The 14,045-nt window shown below is 37.5% G+C and overlaps 1 protein-coding gene across 1 annotated transcript in view; it reads right to left on the bottom strand.

Annotated features, from left to right (window-relative positions):
- LOC306879136 (protein WWC3-like) overlaps positions 1-11,767 on the bottom strand; it is a 49,594-nt gene extending 37,827 nt beyond the window's left edge. The window contains exon 1 of the mRNA XM_079431871.1: positions 11,357-11,767. Coding sequence (XP_079287997.1) covers positions 11,357-11,502 — 146 coding nt within the window. The 5' untranslated portion in view covers positions 11,503-11,767. The remainder of the gene's footprint in view (positions 1-11,356) is intronic.
- Between the last annotated feature and the right edge of the window lie 2,278 nt (positions 11,768-14,045).

The raw sequence follows: 14,045 nt of genomic DNA, 5'->3' as shown, positions 1-14,045 counted from the left end.
GTTCTGACACATTTAGATACAGCATTCCCTCCTGATATCACTTTTGCAGCTAGACCATGATAAACAGAAAACTGTACAATAAGAAATAGATGGGAAATTTAAATATTTTAGCACGAATCTGACAAAGCCTGTCAAGGATATGCCATACAGACCATATATCTTAACAACTACCTAACTAAAATTAATTAGGCCTAATTAATTAAATGCCTTTTTTCCATACTTCACATTTTGTTAATGACTATATATTAGGGGTGACAGTACACAGATGTCATGGTTCGGTACGTACCTCGGTTCGGGAGTCACGGTTCGATACAATTTCGGTACAACAGAAGAAACTACTATGCTCGGCTTTTTTTAATTTATTTTGAACAGAGAGTAGTACAGTAGTAATACTAAATATTACATATATATATATTTGTGTGTGTGTGTGTATATATATATATATATATATATATATATATATATATATATATATATATATATATATACACACACACACATAATCCTTTAGGTGTGTATATATATACACACCTAAAGGATTATTAGGAACACCTGTTCAATTTCTCATTAATGCAATTATCTAATCAACCAATCACATGGCAGTTGCTTCAATGCATTTAGGGGTGTGGTCCTGGTCAAGACAATCTCCTGAACTCCAAACTGAATGTCAGAATGGGAAAGAAAGGTGATTTAAGCCATTTTGAGCGTGGCATGGTTGTTGGTGCCAGACGGGCCGGTCTGAGTATTTCACAATCTGCTCAGTTACTGGGATTTTCACGCACAACCATTTCTAGGGTTTACAAAGAATGGTGTGAAAAGGGAAAAACATCCAGTATCAACTAATTAACTCTAAACACCTGCAAAAGATTCCTGAGGCTTTTAAAAACTCCCAGCCTGGTTCATTACTCAAAACCGCAATCATGGGTAAGACTGCCGACCTGACTGCTGTCCAGAAGGCCATCATTGACACCCTCAAGCAAGAGGATAAGACACAGAAAGAAATTTCTGAACGAATAGGCTGTTCCCAGAGTGCTGTATCAAGGCACCTCAGTGGGAAGTCTGTGGGAAGGAAAAAGTGTGGCAGAAAACGCAGCACAACGAGAAGAGGTGACCGGACCCTGAGGAAGATTGTGGAGAAGGCCCGATTCCAGACCTTGGGTGACCTGCGGAAGCAGTGGACTGAGTCTGGAGTAGAAACATTCAGAGCCACCGTGTACAGGCGTGTGCAGGAAATGGGCTACAGGTGCCGCATTCCCCAGGTCAAGCCACTTTTGAACCAGAAACAGCGGCAGAAGCGCCTGACCTGGGCTACAGAGAAGCAGCACTGGACTGTTGCTCAGTGGTCCAAAGTACTTTTTTCGGATGAAAGCAAATTTTGCATGTCATTCGGAAATCAAGGTGCCAGAGTCTGGAGGAAGACTGGGGAGAGGGAAATGCCAAAATGCCTGAAGTCCAGTGTCAAGTACCCACAGTCAGTGATGGTCTGGGGTGCCATGTCAGCTGCTGGTGTTGGTCCACTGTGTTTTATCAAGGGCAGGGTCAATGCAGCTAGCTATCAGGAGATTTTGGAGCACTTCATGCTTCCATCTGCTGAAAAGCTTTATGGAGATGAAGACTTCATTTTTCAGCACAACCTGGCACCTGCTCACAGTGCCAAAACCACTGGTAAATGGTTTACTGACCATGGTATTACTGTGCTCAATTGGCTTGCCAACTCTCCTGACCTGAACCCCATAGAGAATCTGTGGGATATTGTGAAGAGAAAGTTGAGAGACGCAAGACCCAACACTCTGGATGAGCTAAAGGCCGCATCCTGGGCCTCCATAACACCTCAGCAGTGCCACAGGCTGATTGCCTCCATGCCACGCCGCATTGAAGCAGTCATTTCTGCAAAAGGATTCCCGACCAAGTATTGAGTGCATAAATGAACATAATGGCCATTCTTTTATTGGTCGGATGAAATATGCTAATTTTTTGAGATAGGAATTTTGGGTTTTCATGAGCTGTATGCCAAAATCATCAATATTAAAACAATAAAAGGCTTGAACTACTTCAGTTGTGTTGTAATGAATCTAAAATATATGAAAGTCTAATGTTTATCAGTACATTACAGAAAATAATTAACTTTATCACAATATGCTAATTTTTTGAGAAGGACCTGTATATACATACATACATATACATACACACACAAACACATATATATACATATATACACAGATACATACACACATATACATACATATACACATACATACACACATACATACATACAGTCGTGGTCAGAATTATTGGCACCCTTGGTAAATATGATCAAAGGCGGCTCTGAAAATAAACCTGCATTATTAATCCTTTTGATCTTTTATTAAAAAATAAATAAATAAAACAAAATTACAAAAATCTAACCTGTCATTGAACTAAAACAATTGAAAATGGGCGAAAATCTCATTATGAAATAAATGTTTCTCTCAAATACACATTGGACACAATTATTGGTACCCCTAGAAATTCTTATGAGTAAAATATCTCCGAAGTATATTCCCATTAATATTTACAATTTTGAACGTGAAATTATCCAGCCATGCCTTCCTGTTTCAGAGAAATACAAATAGGAGGGAAAACAAAGTCCAAATTCCCTTAATCATCCATCACAATGAGAAAAAACAAAGAATACATTTCTGATGTGCATCAAAAGATAATTGAGCTTCACAAATTAGTGAAGTGGCTTTGAGAAAAGAGCTAGAGCAGTGAAAATTCCCATTTCCACCATCAGGGCAATAAATAACAATTTCCAATCAACAGAAAATGTTATGAATCTGCCTGTGTCTGGTCTATATTGTTCTAATGCACGGTGAGTAGGAGAATTTGAGTGGTCAAAGACTCTTCAAGGACCACAGCTGGAGAATTGTAGAGAAAGGTTGAGTTTTGGGGTCAGAAAATCTTTAAGAAAAAATTGTCAAACAGCCCCTAAAATCACCACGTTGTTTGGGAGGGTTTCAAGAAAAATTCTCCTCACTCATCCAAATATAATCTCCAGCATATTCAGTTGTCAGACACGACTGGAACTTCAAATGGGACTGGCTTCTATGGTCAGATGAAACTAAAAAATTAGCTTTTTAGCAGCAAACACTCAAGATGTGTTTGGTGCACAAAGGGATAAAAAAGTACCCCATGTGTACAATGAAATATACTGCTGTATTTTTAATGTTGTGAGCCTATATTTCTGCTGGAGGTCCTGGACATCTTGTTTAGACACATGGCATTATGGATTCTATCAAATACCAAAAGAAAAATCAACAAGTAACTGTGTTAGAAATCTTATAATGGACCATGTTTGGATCTTCCAACCGGACAATAATCCAAACACAAACCTGAAAAACAACAAAAATGGGTCACTGGGCACAAAACCAAGCTTCTGCTATGGCCATTCCAGTCCTCTGACCTGAACCCTATAGAAAATGAGTGAGGTGAACTGAAGAGAAGAAGCACCTTCATGGAGCTGTGAATCTGAAGGATCTGGAGAGATTCTGGATGAAGGAATGGTCTCTGATCTCTTGTCAGGTGTTCTCTAACCTCATCAGGCATTATAGGAGAAAATTTAGAGCTGTTAAACTGGCAAATGGAGGTTTCAAAAAGTATTGAATAAAAGGGTGCCGTTAAAAAAAAAAAAAAAAAAATATATATATATATATATATATATATATACACACACACACATATATATATATAGAGAAGGCTCTGAAAATAAACCTGCATTATTAATCCTTTTGATCTTTTTTTTTTTTTTTTTTTTAAATCACAAAAATGTAACCTTTCATTGAACGAAAACAATTGGAAATTGGGGAAAATCTCATTATGAAATAAATGTTTTTCTCAAATACACGTTGTACACTGGCAATAAACATTTATGTCAATGATATTTCCTCCCATTTTAAATTCTTATTTAAATGAAAAGTTTTTTAAATAAAAGATCAAAAGGATTAACAATGCAGATTAATTTTCACAGCCGTCTTTGGTCATATTTACCAAGGGTGCCAATAATTCTGACCACGACTGTATGTATGTATGTATGTATGTATGTAAAACTTTTCAAACGTTTTTTTGTTTTAATTTTGATGATTAGAGTTTACAACTCATGAAAGTCAAAAATCAGTATCTCAAAATATTAGAATATTTACATTTGAGTTTCAATTAATGACCATCCCTACAGTATAAATTCCGGTTATCTCTTGTTCTTTGAAACAACAATAATGGGGAAGCCTGCTGACTTGGCAATGATCCAGAAGACGAACATTGACGCCCTCCACAAAGAGGGTAAGTCACAGAGGGTCATTACTGAAAGGTATGGCTGTTTACAGAGTGCTGTTTCAAAGCATATTAAATGCAAAGTTGACTGGAAGGAAGAATTTGGGTAAGAAAAGGTGCACAAGCAACAGGGATGACCGCAAGCTTGAGAATACTGTCAAGCAAAGCTGATTCAAAAACTTGGGAGAGCTTCACAAGGAGCGGACTGAAGCTGGAGTCAGTGCATCAAGAGTCACCACGCTCAGACGTCTTCAGGAAAAAGGCTACCAAGCCACTTTTGAACCAGAGACAACGTCAGAAGCGTCTTACCTGGGCTGTGGAGAAAAATAACTGGACTGCTGCTCAGTGGTCCAAAGTCCTCTTTTCAGATGAAAGTAAATTTTGCATTTCATTTGGAAATCAAGGTCCCAGAGTCTGGAGGAAGAGTGGAGAGGCACAGAATCCATGTTGCTTGAAGTCCAGTGTGAAGTTTCCACAGTCAGTGATGATTTGGGCTGCCATGTCATCTGCTGGTGTTGGTCCACTGTGTTTTCTGAAGTCCACAGTCAACGCAGCCATCTACCAGGAAATTTTAGAGCACTTCATGCTTCCTTCTGCTGACAAACTTTATGGAGATGCTGATTTCATTTTCCAGCAGGACTTGGCACCTGCCCACACTGCCAAAGGTACCAAAAGCTGGTTCAATGACCATGGTGTTACTGTGCTTGATTGGCCAGCAAACTCGCCTGACCTGAACCCCATAGAGAATCTGTGGGGTATTGTCAAGAGGAAGATGAGAGACACCAGACCCAACAGGATGACCTGAAGGCCACTATCAAAGCAACCTGGGCTTCCATTACACCCGAGCAGTGCCACAGGCTGATTGCCTCCATGCCACGCCGCATTGATGCAGTAATTTATGCAAAAGGAGGCCCAACCAAGTATTGAGTGCATAGAAATGAACATACTTTTCAGAAGCCTGGCATTTCTGTTTAAAATATCCTTTTTTAATTGATCTTATGTAATATTCTAATTTTCTGAGACGCTGAATTTTGGGTTTTGGGTTAATGAATTTATATAATATATGGGTTTCACTTTCTGAAATGAGTAACCAAAAATATTGACCTTTTTCACAATTTTCAATTTTTTTAGATGTACCTGTATATAGATACATGTACATACATACACACACACACACACAACAAACAGAATGTTTCTAAGATGTGTGGTGAATTAAATTTTATCTGGCACTCAATGAATTTCTTCAGACAGCCATGCGTTAAAATTCCTTAGTAAACGGCCCTGACGAGTTTGGTACATCCTGATAAGCTAGCATTCCAGACATGATCGGCATAACCTGTGTGTGACCAAGTGCACCTGGCATGCTTAAAAATCAGAATGAGGCTGAGGTCTGTGTCTAATAGTTTTGGTTTTAAACTTTTAGTAGAAAAATCTTTTTCAGAAAAAATGCTTACTCGTTTAAATATTACCGATATCACACTGATTTCATGCTGTCACACAAGTCATTTCAGTGTTCATTTCTAGTTCAAATTAAAATTCACCTATATTCAAACTAGAAATGAAGTCAAAGTTCCACCCATACTGTGCTAGTACTTTAATAAAATGGATCTGATAAAAGCAACAGAGCAAACTGACCTAAAAATATGACATAAACAACAGGACATGTGGCCTTGACCAAAAGCTACAACCGCTGACACGAGTGAACAGTGTGACAACAGGAATCAGATGTTACTCTCACTCAAAGCTCATCCAAATAATCAGCAATGAAAAAAAACATGGGTGCATCCCTAAATAACATCTATTACAATGGATTATTATATATAATTTACTGCAAATAAAAAAAGGCTGGAAGGGATAGAGCTGAAGTCTGTTCAAAGGGTTGGACTGTCTCAGTGTCTTGGAACACATACTTTTAACAACCCATGACGTCTGGAGTTTTCGTATTTACTGGAAACAATTCAACATAAAATGAAGTATGGTGTCTACCTTTACTAAGGTCCATTAATAATAAATTAAAGTAAGAATTCAATTGGCTGTATATATTACTCTAAACAAGATGTTGTTATCCTTGGGGTCGTGATGCCCATCCAAAAATGGAGATGGGCGTAAAGGAGATTTTTATGACCTGTTCATACACGCATGAACATACATATTTTTTAAGCATATTTTTTAATATCATGTGACGCTGAAGTTTGGAATTCAAGCTGAAAATTAAACTTTACCTTCACAGGCACGAATTACATTTTGAAATATATTAAAATAAAAAACATATAGATTTCAATTTATAATAGGTCACAATATTACTGTTTTGCTGTATTTTTGATCATATAAATGCAGTTTTGGTGAGCATAAGAAACATCTTTAAAAAAAAAAAAAAAAACATCTTAATGTCCCACACTTTTTAACAGTAGTGTATGTAAAATATCCAGTTATTCTGCACCTGAAATATAATAGGAAATTAAGCAATATTTCTGTAAATACACAGAGTCACTGACTTAGGCAAAAACTGCTGATGCCGTCGGTTTGCACTAATTTGTGCAAAGCAGGATTGAGCACTAGTTTGATTAGAACTATACGATTTGAACTGAACCTACCTAAAAACATATTTTAGGCTGTAGACCAAAAAACACACTTGATACTTATTCCTTTACAAGGATGTGATTGTAATCTCTCATAATATAGAGCCTGTGACAATAAATGGAGCAAACACAATATCTAAACAAACTGTTGTCAAATCAGTAAAGAAACCTTCCAAACAAACACACTCCGCTTGAAACAAAAGCCATGTTCACCAACCCACTTTTAACAAAAAACTTGACCTAACTTAACCGACATAATGAAAACACCAAGGGAAGCAAAATAGCACTGAGGGGTTTGCGCTCATGTGAATAACCTTTTGGCGCTGGCAACACGGCTTCCACTTTCCAGAATAATTCAATTTGGTGTGCTTTGTGACATGTATAAAGGCTTCCCTTTGCCAAGCGGCAGGCCTGGCTTCGGCCATTGCATAACAGAGCCTGTAAAGAATTAAAGGAGAGCCGCTGGGGCCTGGGGATGTAGGGAGTGAAGGCACGTGGGAACTGCTGCCTCCATTGGGCAGCTTTGTCTGGGGCTGATCACGGGCAGAGTCCCTCAGGCATTAGTGTAAGCATGCCTGACATTGCACTCATTCCACAGTCACAAAAGCCTCCCCACAGAAACTACGCTGGAGCAAGTGGATGAAGGAGATCCGACTCTTAGGGAGTCACCTTAAGAAACCACGCAGCGGACAGTCCATACGGCAAATGGATGCAGGCGATATTCGCTGTTTACCCGACTATTGTTTTGCTGAGGTGAAGTGCCCTTCCTGCCACAAAGACCCTCTTGTAAACTACAGCACTGCAGACAATACTAAAAACATTATATATAAAGACTTCTTTTATATTATTGAGATTAATGATAATGTTCTCAAAAGAACGTCAGGGATGAATTCTAAAATGTAGACTACTTTTTTGCACATCCAGCACTGAGGTTTGCTGCTCGAATTGCAGTCATGTGACATTTTCAAACCATGACAGAAAAGCAATACCACAGAATAATTTTGCACTCTTTTTCGATGGAAGTCACGCCCACCTAGGAATGACAAAAACTTTACAGATACATTCTAAATGACAGATTACCAAAAAACATCACCACACCAACAGGCACAAAGAGGATTTAAATCTTCTGCATTCTGTTGTGTTTTGGATTTCAATGAAGGATTATCTATATAACAAAAAAGAACTAAATGGTAACATGCAGTTAAGAAGAGTGGGGTAGGTGCTGGAAGATGGCCCTGTTTCACAGAGGAGCTCAAGTGGTTTCCCAGGTGACTGAGCAGTGAATTCACACACTGATAACAATTTTCACTACAAGCCGTCACCGTGCCTGAAAACCTCAAACTCATGTTCATTGGTGCACAGTTGATGCTCAAACAAGGCGGTGGTGTAAAAAAACATGCCCATGATTAGCTTTATTTCCTCTGAATATTTGATCTTTTTGAAAATAAATTCAATGAACAATTATTTTGTATTAATTATAATTTTATTTTTGAGGTAGAATAATGCCCTGATGCATTACCAAACAATGAAAAACATGGTAAAAATTACATTAAATGTCTATAAATGCAAGTTTAATCAAATCTGAAACTTCAAGAATTAAGGATTAGACTTAGTTTTCATAGTGAATTCTATTCTACTCTAATGCTCTATGGCTTTGTCTGCCCTTAAGAAATGACTGTAATTTAATAAGATGAATAGAAATCAAGATCTGACCAACTCTGTTTCTCTGTTAGAATATTTTTATGTATATAAATTGGCCCAATATAATATAAGGCGGCGATAATTAACTTTCCACAGATGTAAATTTTTATTGTAAATGTGCATCTCCATCTCAACTTGAAATAAGTTCTCTCTTTAGCGTCAAATTTTGATGAGACAATACTAAATATGATCAGCACTTGCACTTTTTGGTCAAATAAAATAATTAAAATAATTATTTTAATCAATCAAGTAGGTAACAAAGAACAAAATGTGTATAAAGTGTATTTAAAGCTGACCCCTAGACTAGACTAACCTGTTTTTGGAAAACAACAGTCAAACTTGAGAGAGATACATTCAATAATAGACTGTTATCGGTTTGTAATGTAAACTTAAATTAAACACCATTGTAAAACTACAAATTTAGTTTAGGTACAGACAGGCCACATAAAAGCAGAATCAGGGCACAATCAGAGGCATTAATAAAATAATAATATAGTGCATTAATAACTCTGAAGCTTGATTCACAAGTTCCACTGTGGATACACTTCTTGTATTATTTTCAACTATTTTGACTTGGCGACAGAAAACGAGGAGGAAAAGAGAGAGAGCAAAAGGGAGAGAATGTCATGAGACCGACTTTAACTCATGTCGCCCACATGAGCGCCCCCAGTTCAATGTGTTGTCCTCACACGTCCACCTCAACATCAGCTGGATAACTCCTTACCGCTCTCCTGACATGAAAATATAAGATTTCTCAGACTCTAATCAGCTTCACATTACAAAAGCATGTCACATGAATTTGTAGAGGGGAGCCTTCAAGCAGATCAGGTTTTTCTTATCTAGATTCATTTCAAACTACCCCATTCCTTCTCTTGAAAAGGAGAGGAAAAGTGGAAGGAGGGCATGAAAGACGCTTTTGAGTGAAAATGAAATATGAATGTAACAAGAGCAATAACGCAAAAGTGAAAGACTTTCAATTTGTGTGGGATGTTGCAGCGTCCATGACTAAGACAGCAGTGTGATGTTAAAGGGTTAGTTCACCCAAAATAAAAATTCTGTCATCATTTACTCACCCTCAAGTCGTTCCAAACCTGTATAAGTTTCTTTCTTCTGCTGAACACAAAAGAAGATATTTTGAAAAATGTGGATTACCAAACAGTATCTAGTCCCCATTGACTTCCATGGTAGTTTTCCCACACTATGGAAGTCAGTGGGGACCACCAACTTCTTGGTTACCCACATTTTTCAAATTTCTTCTTTTATATTATACAAAAGAAAAAAATCATAAAGATTTCGAACGACTTGAGGGTGAGTAAATGATGATGCAATTTTTATTTTTGGGTCAACTATCCCTTACATGACAACGACAAAAAAGTAGATTCACTCATTAAGAGGCTAAAATCATGTTTTACTCAAAATACTGCAAAAAGTATTGTTATTATTATAAAAATACATAGATAAAAGTGTTGAAAATGTAATCCAAACGATCATTTCTCAGCACAACGACACCATAAAATGAGAGTCATACAATGACTGCCATTGAGGTGGCGATCTGCTTGCTCATTGTTTTGACACAAGTGACCATACAAATTAAGATGAAACCATGTCAACTACCCTCAAGGCAGCAAATCCCCTCTATTTAATTTACACAAGGCTTCTAGTTAACTCGTGTCTAAATGAGTCGGGCTGAAAGGCTGGTTTCTCTGCTGGTGAATATACAGACCTCACAAAGCACATCCACACTGCTTTCCCAGCGGCCCAACTAGCATTCCATACATATTTGCACTTGGAACTCTTGGAACTACAGTTCAATTCTCTCTTTCATTTCAACACTGTTTACATTATGCGACCACTTTTTAAAAAAAAAAAATAAAGGGGGGAAAAAAATACATTTTCTTAAGGATACTGAAATAATGGTGGGAACGGTTTCCTCTTGATATTCTAAATTCAGTATTTTTCAAGTTACTGCCAAGAGACCAGCACACGTTTTATGATTTTTTTAAAGATTAATTTATATATATTTTTTATTTATTTTTAAAGAGTATTCTATCCTGGCCGTGTGCTAGATTTGTCTTGCAAGCTATCTAGATTTAGCCAACATGACTAATGAGGGAAATTATGTGGGTCACACAGGGGTAAATATGCCAATGTGTATCTTTTATAATTGACTGACAATCATTAGTAGCTTGTACAACAATGATAATGGGGGATCTAAATGTAATGTAATCTATAGCATACAAAACAACATTCCCAAAACTTAATACAGTCATAATGGTTATTGGTTATTCTACAGTCTTAACAGAACATTCACTGATATAATGTTGCTCTCACAGCTCAGCATCTGAGAGAAGATTACATTTAATGTAAAAAGAAGTGTTATTCATTTTGATTCTCTTTTTGAACACCTGGGACATGTTAAATACCATCTACAAGTATTAAATGTAGGGACAACACCAACGACAAATCGCAAAGCATTTCACAGGAGATTTTTTTTTCCAGGTGAGTAGTTATTGATGTGCAGTCCTGAAAGCTAACATATTTACAATTCATGTGATAGTCAATTGGCATGACAAGCCCAAAGAAAGAATAAACAACCAGTCATGTTACACGGTGTCAGCTCTGGACTGTGGAATGAAAACACTTCCATTCCAAACTGTGTAACTTCTCTCGTTTCTTAATGATCACTTCAATCTGACCCCCCGCCCTCTACAACCAAACAATCACCAAACTTCAGCCAGTAAAGCATGCAGCACCTCTCCGGTCACTTTTACCTGTCTCTGGGATCGATCCATGAAGTTTGTCGAGTGTTGTGGTCAATGTAAAAGACTCTGCCATCATAATCCCTGGCTTCCTCCCAGCCCGGGGGCAGCGGCAGCTCCGAGCTCTCTCTCCGCTTACAGCTGCTCACCCACGGCATAGCGCTGCTGGGACGCTAGGGGGGTCTGACCCCCTGCCTTTGCTCCAACAACAAATATATCGCAACTTTCTACTGCATTACAAATGTTTAACTCCCATCGACTCTCGGAAACAGAAAACTTCACGACGAAGAAACAAACGTGGCTCAAATCGACACAGGCAGTCCTGCATCCACCTTTTCCAAAAAGTTTTGCGGCGCTCTCATGACTCTGTGCGTCGGTCCTCCATGTTTGACTCTATCTACCATCTTTCATTCCACACTGTCCATATTCGGACAGGCGCATTTGCATAAGCACCGCCCCAAATGTTTACGTATATGAAAGTAAGCCAATAGTGGCGCTCGTATGATTTTGGGATTATTGTTGATGGAAGTGGATGTAGTTTTTTTTATACACATACATGTACATTTTAAGAATTATTAATAAATATAATTCATCAAAGCAACGACTATCTCACTGGACTCATGAATTCATTTTAATTAAATTAGAGGATTTAAAAAATATATAAGCTATATTTAAATTTTGTTTAGATTTTGTTTGAACACTCGTCTCGTTTAGGATAAGGGCGTATTAAGATAAAAAAATAATTTATAATCATAATTTATACATTTCCTTTTCGTGGTAAACTGTTGCAGTCTCTGTCTGAATATGTTTTCAGGAATGTGAAAAAACCGTGTTTACCTTGTTACAGAACCTCAAACGCTTCTTGCTCGAAGTGGTTTTAATTTTTAGTATAAGAGCGCCATCTAGAGATGGCAACTTCCAGTTTTTTCCTACATGAAGCAGCAGCTGTAGATGCAGTACATTCAGGGGAGGAAGGCAGGGGCGTAGTTTGTGGGGGTGGGTGGGGGGGAGCTAACCCCCCAATAACCAAAACTTGCAAGTTCAACCCCCCCCAATATTTATACCACGGTTAATGGAAACCTAGAATCAGGCTATTTATTAATTATTTGAAGCGCGCCTTCGGCGCTTTTATAAGCACTAACCTCACGTACGAACCGATCGGAGCGCTTATCAGCACAACATGACTGAAGCACAGTTCTTTTAATTGTGCACGAGCGGCGCGCGAATAACCCTATACTCTGTGCGCGTTCACCAGCGCGCTCAGAAGTGTGAGAACATTTGCGCGAGCCATTCCTATCGTGAAGCTGATCAAATATGCGATCTATTTGAATTCTGCGATCTATACTCTGTGCGATATATTTGGATCTATTGAGAAACTGACACTTTAAAATGCTATGGAGAAAGTCGAACATTATCTAAAAAAAGTAATAAACTATAAAGACTGATGAAAAGAGGAAAACAGATAATATTGCACCAGCACTAACATTTTTTTAAACTTCTCATGACCACCTTTACTATAATTTATCACGTTTTATTGTAGGTTTATTTAGTGTGGTAAATTTTGTCTAACTTGTAGAATTTATAATATAATCTGTTAAGGGAATAGATTTTTCCCTAAAGATTTATATTACAACTGTGGCATGTTTTAGCTATTGTTTCTAAAGGCTATTGTTTCTCATAACAAATGCAATATAGATTAATAAAAAAGTCATTATTGGCCTGGTAATGATTAATAGGCTAGCCTTATTATAACAAATGCTACAGTTAAGAACTATGGTGCTTTTTCATAAGAGCAAGTACAAGTCAGAATCGAGAGCCAATGAGTTTTAATGATGAGTGATGGAGAAACCTTCAGATATTCCAATGATGGCACAGATTAAATCATTAAGAGCCTGATGAACTGTTAAGGAGTAAGAAATAATATCAATATAAGAAAATATTAAATTGACTTCCCATATTGAAGTCTTGTATTGAATTAGAACATTCTGTCAAATTATAGCCTAAGTGTCTAAATAATATAAAATACATTATATCCTATGTAAACAAGTAAAACCATTTTACAAAAATAAACATTTAAGCAAACCAACAAATAAATAAACCTTACGAGGGAGCATGACCCGGGGTCCACTTCAACCCCCCCAATGTTCAAACCAAAACTACGCCCTTGGAGGAAGGGCTGTAGTTTTCACACTAGGACCCTCTCTGTGAAATCCAGGCTAAAGTATCAAAATCTAATTAGGAGAAAAGAAGCATCAAAGTTTGATTTCAACCATTCATTTCACTGTCAATCTGTCTTACTCAGTCAATATTAAAGATAGCAATATTACATTTTCACAGAATGTTCTTTACCTTATGAAGTATGATTTTATGTAGAGAACAGTAAATCACCAAAAAATGACTTTAGCTGAGTTTTCACAGCCAGGGTCTCTGGTATGATCAACAATAAACGTGTCAGACGTTTGTCACGTGAAGACTCTCTCTCTCTCTTTCTTTCTCCTTTTTTAAAGTTGTCAAATTAATATTGTGAACATTTTTAGTGTTTTTTGTTACACTACATTTTATGTAGTCTAACTTAACAGCTCTCTTATAGTTTTCATAAATAAGCTCAACATCCATGATCAAGGGAGGACTGGCCATCTGGACGTTCTGGAGAAGTCCAGAACGGCCGTTCGTCCAGCGACCGTCAGCCTGGCTGGTTCAT

This window comes from Barbus barbus, assembly GCF_936440315.1.
Source record: "Barbus barbus genome assembly, chromosome: 13".
Taxonomy (NCBI): domain Eukaryota; kingdom Metazoa; phylum Chordata; class Actinopteri; order Cypriniformes; family Cyprinidae; genus Barbus; species Barbus barbus.
Note: the sequence above shows the minus strand (reverse complement) of the source record. Positions and strands in the feature narration are given on the sequence as shown.